The sequence below is a fragment of the Leucoraja erinacea genome, unplaced genomic scaffold, assembly GCF_028641065.1.
Source record: "Leucoraja erinacea ecotype New England unplaced genomic scaffold, Leri_hhj_1 Leri_642S, whole genome shotgun sequence".
Lineage (NCBI taxonomy): Eukaryota > Metazoa > Chordata > Chondrichthyes > Rajiformes > Rajidae > Leucoraja > Leucoraja erinaceus.
In genome coordinates this window covers 60,404-70,343 of record NW_026576556.1, presented here as the reverse complement: position 1 = coordinate 70,343, position 9,940 = coordinate 60,404, and the positions used below count along the sequence as shown (strand labels likewise).

The 9,940-nt window shown below is 44.7% G+C and overlaps 1 protein-coding gene across 1 annotated transcript; it reads left to right on the top strand.

Annotated features, from left to right (window-relative positions):
• Positions 1 to 566: 566 nt before the first annotated feature.
• LOC129694376 (histone H4-like) lies at positions 567 to 1,199 on the top strand. Its single transcript, XM_055631075.1, has one exon. The coding sequence runs from the start codon at positions 762 to 764 to the stop codon at positions 1,071 to 1,073; it is 312 nt and encodes a 103-aa protein (XP_055487050.1). The 5' UTR covers positions 567 to 761; the 3' UTR covers positions 1,074 to 1,199.
• The last annotated feature ends 8,741 nt before the right edge of the window (positions 1,200 to 9,940 follow it).

The following is a 9,940-nucleotide window of genomic DNA, read 5'->3' as shown; positions in this document are numbered from 1 at the left end:
CTTCAGCGTTTTGGGCCATTTTAAAGGTAGTTGTTTGGGAATAAATCCAATGCAAATGAAAATTGAAATGTCAGTGGTTTCACAAGTGAAAATGAATGGGTCAGGCAGCATCCCTGGAGAAAAGGAATAGGTGACATTACAGTTTGAGACCCTTCTTTAGACTGAGAATCAGAGGAAACGGAAACAAGAGATGTAGATGATGATATGTGAGAGATAGAGAACAAATAAATGAAAGATATGCAAATAGTAAGGATGATCAAGGAAAGATGCAATGGACATTTTTAAAGTTAACATTCTTTCAATTTGAGAGGTTGGAAGAGTAGTTTCAAGAGTGACTGGAATGTAAATCCAATGGTCTATGCCAAGAGATGCTTTGCTTGAAATCCTCAAGAAAAGAAAGAGAGCTTTATCCCAAGCATTGCATGTTTCCTTCCCATTACTCGTTTCCCTCCCCATTACTCGTTACCCTCCCCTAAGATTGCAATATTTTAACATAACCTTTAATTTCCCAACAAATAAATTATTATTTCAATTATTCATATAATTTCACTAATTGCAAGAAAGTGGACAAATGTGTCTCCTTTTTCGATGAAGAAGAGCATTGGTTATTTAATTTAACTTGATTTCGGCGTTGATGGGTATGCGCCGAAAGATGAATCACGTCATATTTATTGCATCCCACTTCCTTCTTGTTCTTCACCCAGGTCCGCACAGCCGATATAGAACGAGTCGAGGAACCCGTACGTTTTCACTTTGGTAAAATGTCAGGTAGAGGGAAAGGAGGGAAGGGGTTGGGCAAGGGTGGTGCAAAGCGGCACCGTAAAGTCCTCCGTGACAACATTCAAGGCATCACCAAACCTGCTATACGCCGTTTGGCTCGCCGGGGTGGTGTCAAGCGTATTTCTGGTCTAATCTACGAGGAAGTGCGCGGAGTTTTGAAAGTTTTCCTTGAGAATGTGATCCGGGATTCTGTAACCTACACGGAACATGCGAAACGCAAGACCGTGACTGCTATGGACGTGGTGTATGCACTGAAACGTCAAGGGCGTACCTTGTATGGGTTCGGAGGCTAAAAGGTAAATGTGAGGTAATTGAAAAAAACAGGTTCTTTTAAGAACCACCACATTATTATAAAAGACCGATAACAATTCAGCTGCTTGAACATCAAATTATCTACTACACGCGGTATAACATTAAATTGTAAGTTCTCATTTTCAAATTCCCCCCCCTGGATTCCAAGTCTGTTCACCATCTCGATCTAGTTACTCGTTTTATGCAGGGAAAGAGGCTACTTTCAGCGTAAATCCTTTGCCTACTTCCCTTGAAATTGTGCTTTTTTTACCCTGATGGCTGTAAATTTAGTTTCAGTATAATCGTTCTAGATATTTATACTGGCAGTTTCACCATTTTTATTTAGTAACTCCTTAAATGTCAGCTCTTTGAGGATCCGAGCACTTCCCAGCATCGATCCCCGTGGAATGCACCATCCACTTACAGCAGCGTGAAGTTCAAGGTGATAATACAATTAAACTGGGTGTTATCATTGAATCTTGTGTATTACCAAGATACTGTATGAAGATTTGTTGGAGGAAATGCTAATGACGAGGGAGCAGGTCTGTTTCTTGGAAATTGCATCTCACCTCCTTTTTGTAATCTGGGCATCATCATAAGAGCAGCATGTATTGCCCATCCCCAACCATCCTGAATACATGGTGGTGATGTGCCTCCTTGAACTCCTGCAGTCATAGAACATGGATCATAGAACAGTACGAAGCAGGGACAGGCCAATCCGCCAACAATGTTGTGCCGAATACGATGCCAATATGATATTAAGCTCATTTGCCTGCACATGATCCACATCTCTCTATTGCTGGCACTTTTATGTGCCCACTTAAAAGGCTCGTAAATGCCCCTACCATGTCTGCTTCCACCACTACCCAGTAACCGGAAGTGGCGGCGCTGTTAACAGCTGCGGCTCGCTGCAGAGCCAGCCAGGACTCACCAGCGGGAGGCTGGCCGTCTTCGGGGCTGGGGCAGCGGTGGCCCGACTTGCTGGTGCGGCGTTCTGGCTTTCGGCGGCGGCCTGGGGCTGATGCGGCGGGGCTTGGAACTGAGACTGTGGGACCCGGAGCTGGGGCAGCGGCCAGGAGCTGGGGCGGCGGCCCGGAGCGGAGACTGCGGGACCCGGAGCTGATGCTGTGGCGGGCCGTTTCGGAGCGGAGACGGCGTTCCGGCGGCGGCGGCGACATCACCACGGAGGTTCGCTGGACTGGAGGGATCCTCCGGCCAGGATCGATCGCCTCAGCGCAGAGGGAGAACAAGGAGGGAAGAGACCGAGACTAAGACTTTGCCTCCATCACAGTGAGGATGTGCTTGGTGAACTCACTGTGGTGGATATTTAATTTGTGTTTATTGTATGTTTTGTTTTTATTGGTTCTGTGTATTACTGCAGGTAACATAATTTCGTTCAGACCGAAAGGTCTGAATGACAATAAAGGAATCTAATTCTAATTCTAATCTAATTCTAACAGCAATGTGTTTTCTACACTAACAGTGTAAATGTCAGTCTCATTTATCATAGTGTGTTTGAAGTCCTAACTGGCTGCATCATAGTTCGAAGTGGGGTTTCGCCCGAAACGTTGCCTATTTCCTTCGCTCCATAGATGCTACTGCACCCGCTGAGTTTCTCCAGCACTTTTGTCTACCTTCTGGCTGCAACATAGACTGCTTTTATGAGGTTGCAAAGAACGGCATTGTGATGGAGCAGTTACTGAGGTAACCTCACAGCTCCAAAGGACCCGATTCAATCCTAACTCTGGGTGCTGTTGAATGCAGTTTGCATATTCTCCCTCCCCCCCCCCCCCCCCCCCCCCCCCCCCCGGTATATAAACATTATCTGAATTTTTAAACAATGTTTTAAATAGCAAAACTAAACTGTGCAAAAAAACTACACATACATTCTCTGTGGAAGAAGACAATAGTCTAAGGATCTGCTGCTGCTGGATATCGAGGGGCAGAGTCTGGCGGTGCCACCCCTCAAACAATGGGCGGAATCTCACGCTGGGGCCCACATGTTTGAAGATGGGTGTAGACACTGAATTTGCACATTCTCACTTGGGCAGATCGAGTTTAAATGATAAAATATGAGTACTTTTTCCATTTACGATTGATCAAATAACATTTTAGTTTAAGATAAATTGATTCCTTTGTTTGATGATGAACCCTCGATAAACCTCTTGTACAGTAAATGTACCTAGCAACATTACTGTACATTCTATGCGTGTGCCTCCCTGTGAGGACTGTGGGTATATCTTCGTACAGTCCGAAATTGAAGAGGTTTCATCGTAAACAAATAGAAACGTAGACAAAAATATATATGCAGGGGTAGGCCATTTGGCCCTTCGAGCCACGACCGCCATTCCATATGATCATTGTTCATCATCCCCCATATCCCTTTATTAATTTAACCGTAAGAGCGTTACTATCGCTTGAAAACATCCAGTGAACTGGCCTCGACTGCCTTCTGTGGCAGAGAATTCCATAGATCCGCAACTCTCTGGGTGAAAATGAATGAAATGTAGACAAACATAACTGCAGGTACCTTTTTTCTCATAGTGCACACACACATTAATACATAGACAGTAAACTTTGATTTCATTATATTTCGTGTTTTTTTTTGTTTTCATTATTCGTTATTCCGCAGAAATTGCACCTTTAAAATTGTGAATACTTTTATTACCAATCTCGTTATATGCAGTATCTTAAATAAAACGTAATTTGGTCTTTTCATTAAGTATTTTGTGGCTCTGTAATAAATGACCTGCCTTTAGTCAGGTGTTATTTTGCTGCTCCAAACCAGCTTGGTTTCCTTTCTCGACGTCCGATGTCTTATCCAGGGGTTGTTCTGCTTTATTCAGAGGTCTGGTTCTTTCTCCTCGGTTTTGCCCGTTGGCAAGTTTGTTTCGCGCTGTTTCTGGTTGCTTGGCATTTTCAGCTTTCTGCCGCCTTTCCCCAACTACATGCGGTTGCTGTCCTTCGCCTTTCGTCGGGACGTCCATTTTCTTTCATCGTGAAGAAGGCGAATGGTATGTTAACATTCATAGCAAAAGGATTTGAGTATAGGAGCAGGGAGGTTCTACTGCAGTTGTACAGGGTCCTGGTGAGACCACACCTCGAGTATTGCGTACAGTTTTGGTCTCCTAATCTGAGGAAGGACATTCTTGCCATAGAGGGAGTACAGAGAAGGTTCACCAGACTGATTCCTGGGATGTCAGGACATTCATATGAAGAAAGACTGGATAGACTTGGTTTGTACTTACTAGAATTTAGAAGATTGAGGGGGGATCTTATAGAAACTTACAAAATTCTTAAGGGGTTGGACAGGCTAGATGCAGGAAGATTGTTCCCGATGTTGGGGAAGTCCAGAACAAGGGGTCACAGTTTAAGGATAAGGGGGAAATCTTTTAGGACCGAGATGAGGAAAAAAAATTTCACACAGAGTGATGAATCTCTGGAATTCTCTGCCACAGAAGGTAGTTGAGGCCAGTTCATTGGCTATATTTAAGAGGGAGTTAGATGTGGCCCTTGTGGCTAAAGGGATCAGAGGGTATGGAGAGAAGGCAGGTACAGGATACTGAGTTGGATGATTAGCCATGATCATATTGAATGGCGGTGCAGGCTCGAAGGCCCGAATGGCCTACTCCTGCGCCTATTTTGTATGTATGTATGTATGTTTCTTTTGTGTTTCTTTAGCGGGAGCGGGTCTGTTGGCTACACGTTTGGACCCCAACATGTGTTTTCGTAAAGAGAAACAAGGACGCCCCAGATTAACATAAACCACTCTCAGTTCTCCCTGATCTAAATTGCATTGTTTTATGCTAATTAGGGATAGGTAAGATCTCAATTTCCATTGGCTAAATGTTTGGAACGTTTGTCTTTTACTCTACAACGGAAGGCCAATCAGAAACAAAGGGCAATCAATTGACCAATGACAAACGGATCCATTTTATATCTGTTGGGAAAATAAATAAGCAGCTGCGACAGTGTATTCAAGCTGAATCAAGTGCTGAGGAGTGGTACATAGCAAAGATCCTTTGGTACATAGATGGCTGGACGTGGTCAAACTCAAAGATCTGCTCCTCTATAATCTTTGGTCAAACTGGCGGTCCACTAAGAGCGCTGCATTGAAGGTGCCTCTGCCCTCTAAAATGTTTACCTCTGCCAACAGCCTGTCCGTTTTTTCCTATTTTTTTTTGTCTTAACAGTTTTGTTTTGGGGATTCTTTAGTTTTTCTATGTGGGGGAGGGGTAAGGGGAAGCCGCTTCCTGGCGAGGATGCGACTATTTCTCCGTGTCGTGTCCTCGCCCCCCTACCTCGCGGCCTACGACTGGATCGTAGCGGGGACCGGGGACCGGACCAGAGCTTCGGTAGCGGCGGCGCGCCGCTGGGTTCACCACGGAGCGGGCGATACCTACCTGGATCGCCGATTGAAGCTCCGGAACGTTGGGCCCACTGTTCCAACATCGCGAGGCTGTGGTTCGCGCAGCTCCCAGCGCGGGCTCCCAGACCGACATCTCGGAGTCCGGCGCGGCCAGGGGACGTCGGGAGCTGCGGACTCCGGTGGCAAGCGGCCGTTTTGGAGGTCCAAGCCGCTGAGGTTGGCCTCCCGTTCCGACGTCGGAGTTCCAACATCCCGGCGAGCGAGCCTGAGCGGCGGGCCGCCCTTAGTGGCGACTGCGGAGGCCCTGACCACGGGTGAACATCAGAGGAAGATGAGTGAAACATAGAAAATAGGTGCAGGAGTAGGAGTAGAATATTTTTCCCAACTCGGTCCTAAAATATTTCCTCCTTATCCTTAAACTATGACCCCTTGTTCTGGACTTTCCCAACATCGGGAACAATCATCCTGCATCAAGCCTGTCGAACCCCTTATGAATTTTGTATGTTTCTATAAGAACACCCCTCAATCTTCTAAATTCTAGCGAGTACAAGTCGAGTCTATCCAGTCTTTCTTCATATGAAAGTCCTGACATCCCAGGAATCAGTCTGGTGAACCTTCTCTGTACCCCCTCTATGGCAATAATGTCCTTCCTCAGATTAGGAGACCAAAACTGCACGCAATACTCCAGGTGTGGTCTCGCCAAGACCATGTACAACTGCAGTAGAACCTCCCTGCTCCTATATTTAAATCTTTTTGTTATGAATGCTAACATACCATTCGCTTTCTTCACTGCCTGCTGCACCTGCATGCCTACTTTCAATGACTGGTGTACCATGATACCCAGGTCTCGTTGCATCTCCCCTTTTCCTAATCAGCCACTTTCAGATAATGGTCTACTTTCCTGTTTTGGCCACCAAAGTGGATAACCTCACATTTATCCACATTATACTGCATCTGCCATGCATTTGCCCACTCACCCAGCCTATCCAAGTCACCTTGCAGCCTCCTAGCATCCTCCTCACAGCTAACACTGCCCCCCAGCTTCGTGCCTTTCGCAAACTTGGAGATGTTGCATTCAATTCCCTGATCCAAATCATTGATATATATTGTAAATAGCTGGGGTCCCAGCACTGAGCCTTGCGGTACCCCACTAGTCACTGCCTGCCATTGTGAAAAGGACCCATTTACTCCTACTCTTTGCTTCCTGTCTGCCAGCCAGTTCTCTATCCACATCAATACTGAATCCCCAATACCGTGTGCTTTAAGTTTGTATACTAATCTCTTATGTGGGACCTTGTCGAAAGCCTTCTGAAAGTCCAGATATAACACATCCACTGGTTCTCCCTTATCCACTCTACTAGTTACATCCTCGAAAAATTCTATAAGATTCGTCAGACATGATTTTACTTTCATAAATTCATGCTGACTTTGTCCAATGATTTCACCACTTTCCAAATGTGCTGCTATCCCATCTTTAATAACTGACTAGCAGTTTCCCCACTACCGATGTTAGACTAACCGGTCTGTTATTCCCCGTTTCCTCTCTCCCTCCCTTTTTCAAAAGTGGGGTTACATTAGCTACCCTCCAATCCTCAGGAAATACGAGTTTTGAAAAATTATTACTAATGCATCCACTATTTCTGGGGCTACTTCCGTAAGTACTCTGGGATGGAGCCTATCTGGCCCTGGGGATTTATCGGCCTTTAATCCATTCAATTTACCTAACAACACTTCCCAGCTAATCTGGATTTCACTCAGTTCCTCATTTGAGCCGCGGTCCCCTGCTATTTCAGGCAGATTATTTATGTTTTCCTTAGTGAAGACAGGACCAAAGTAGTTATCCAATTGGTCCGCCATGTCCTTGTTCCCCATGATCATTTCACCTGTTTCTGACTGCAAGGGACCTACATTTGTTTTAACTAATCTTTTTCTCTTCACATATCTATAAAAACTTTTGAAATCAGTTTTTATGTTCCCTGCCAGTTTTCTTTCATAATCTATTTTCCCTTTCCTAATTAAGCCCTTTGTTGTCCTCTGCTGAACTGAATTTCTCCCAGTCCTCCGGTAGGCTGCTTTTTCTGGCTAATTTGTATGCTTTATCTTTTGTTTCGATACTATCCCTGGTTTCCCTTGTTATCCATGGATGCACTACCTTCCCTGATTTATTCTTTTGCCAAACTGGGATAAATAATTGTTGTAGTTCATCCATGCAGTCTTTAAATGCCTTCCATTGCATATCTACCATCACCCCTTTAAGAATCAATTGCCAGTCTATCTTGGCCAATTCACGTCTCATACCCTCAAAGTGACCTTTCCTTAAGTTCAGAACCCTTGTTTCTGAATTAACTATGTCACTCTCCATCCTGATGAAGGACTCAACCATATTATGGTCACTCTTGCCCAAGGGGCCATGCACAACCAGACTGCTAACTAACCATTCCTCGTTACACAATACCCAGTCTAGAATAGCCTGCTCTCTCGTTGGTTCCTCTACATGAGGAGGGAGGGTAGCTCTGCCGGTGAGCAATAGAATTCAGCCCTTTGCGAGGGAAGACATAGAGACTGATGAGGTAGAGTCACTGTGGATTGAGTTGAGGAATTGTAAAGGCAAGAAGACACTAATTGGTGTTATCTACAGACCCCCCAGATAGTAAGCCGGATGTAGGGTGTCAGTTGCAGCAGAAGTTAAAGCTGGCATGTAACAAAGGTAACGCCACTGTGGTGATGAGGGATTTCAATATGCAGATAGACTGGGAAAATCAAGTTGGTTCAGGACCCCAAGAAAGAGTTTGTACAATGCCTCCGAGATAGATTCTTAGAGCAGCTTGTAATGGAGCCGACCAGAGAAAAGGCAATTCTGGATTTAGTGTTGTCCAATGAATCAGATATGATAAGAAAACATGAGGTAAATGAGCCGCTTGGAGGTAGTGATCATAATATGATTAGTTTTAATCTGCAATTTGAGAAGGAGAATGTTAAATCGGAAGTGTCAGTGATGCAGTTGAACAAAGGGGACTATGAAGGCATGAGAAGGGAGCTGGCTAAGGTAGACTGGAAAGGAATCCTAGCAGGAATGACGGTGGAACAGCAATGGCAGGGATTTCTGGGCATAATCCAGAAGAAGCTGGATCATTTCATTTGAAAAATAAAAAAAATATTCTAAGGGGAGTAGGAAGCAACCGTGGCTGACAAGAGAAGTTAGTGATAGAATAAAACTAAAAGAAAAGATGAATAACACAACAAAGAGTAGCCGGAAGCCAGAGGATTGGGAAACTTTCATAGGACAACAGAAGGAAACAAAACGGGCAATACGGTCTGAAAAGATGAAGTACGAAGGGAAGCTGGCCAGGAATATAAAGAAGGACAGTAAAAGCTTCTTTAGATATGTTAAGGGGAAAAGAGTAGCAAAGTCAAATGTGGGTCCCTTGAAGGCAGACATGGGTGAAATTATTATGGGCAACAAGGAAATGGCAGAAGAGTTGAATAGGTACTTTGGATCTGTTTTCACTAAGGAAGACACAAACAATCTCCCAGATGTACTGGAGGACAGATCTAAAGGGTTAGAGGAACTGAAATAAACTTTTATTAGGCAAGAAATAGTATTGGGTAGGCTCATGGGACTGAAGGATAATAAATCCCCTGGACCTGATGGTCTGCATCCCAGGGTCCTCAGGGAGTAGGCTCTAGAAATAGTGGACGCATTAGTGATTATTTTCCAATGTTCAATAGATTCAGGATCAGTTCCAGTGGATTGGAGGATAGCTAATGTTATCCCACTTTTCAAGAAAGGAGCGAGAGAGAAAAAGGGGAATTACAGACCAGTTAGTCTGACTTTGGTGGTGGGAAAGATGCTGGAGTCAATTATTAAAGAGGTAATAATGGGGCATTTGGATAGCAGTAAAAGGATTAGTCCAAGTCAACATGGATTTATGAAAGGGAAATCATGCTTGACTGATCTTCTGGAATTTTTTGAGGATGTGACAAGTAAAATGGATGAAGGGGTGCCAGTGGATGTAATGTATCTAGACTTTCAGAAAGCCTTTGATAAGGTCCCATACGGGAGACTGGTGACTAAATTTAGAGCACATGGTATTGGGGGTAGGGTGTTGACATGGATAGAAAATTGGTTGGCAGACCGGAAGCAAAGAGTAGGAGTGAACGGGTCCTTTTCAGAATGGCAGGCAGTGGTGAGTGGAGTGTCGCAAGGCTCGGTGTTGGGGCCGTAACTGTTTACCATATATATTAATGATTTGGAAGAGGGAATTAGGAGCAACACTAGCAAGTTTGCGGATGACACAAAGCTGGGTGGCAGTGTGAGCTGTGAAGAGGATGTTAAGAGGTTGCAGGGTGACCTAGACAGGTTGAGTGAGTGGGCAGGTGTGTGGCAGATGCAGTATAATATAGATAAATGTGAGGTTATCCACTTTGGCGGCAAAAACAAGGGGGCAGATTATTATCTCAATGGGGTTAGGTTGGGTAAGGGGGAGGTGCAGCGTCCTT

Bases quoted from the DNA above. Each gene is read 5' to 3' on its own strand.
- LOC129694376 (XM_055631075.1), top strand. From the start codon at position 762: ATGTCAGGTAGAGGGAAAGGAGGGAAGGGGTTGGGCAAGGGTGGTGCA.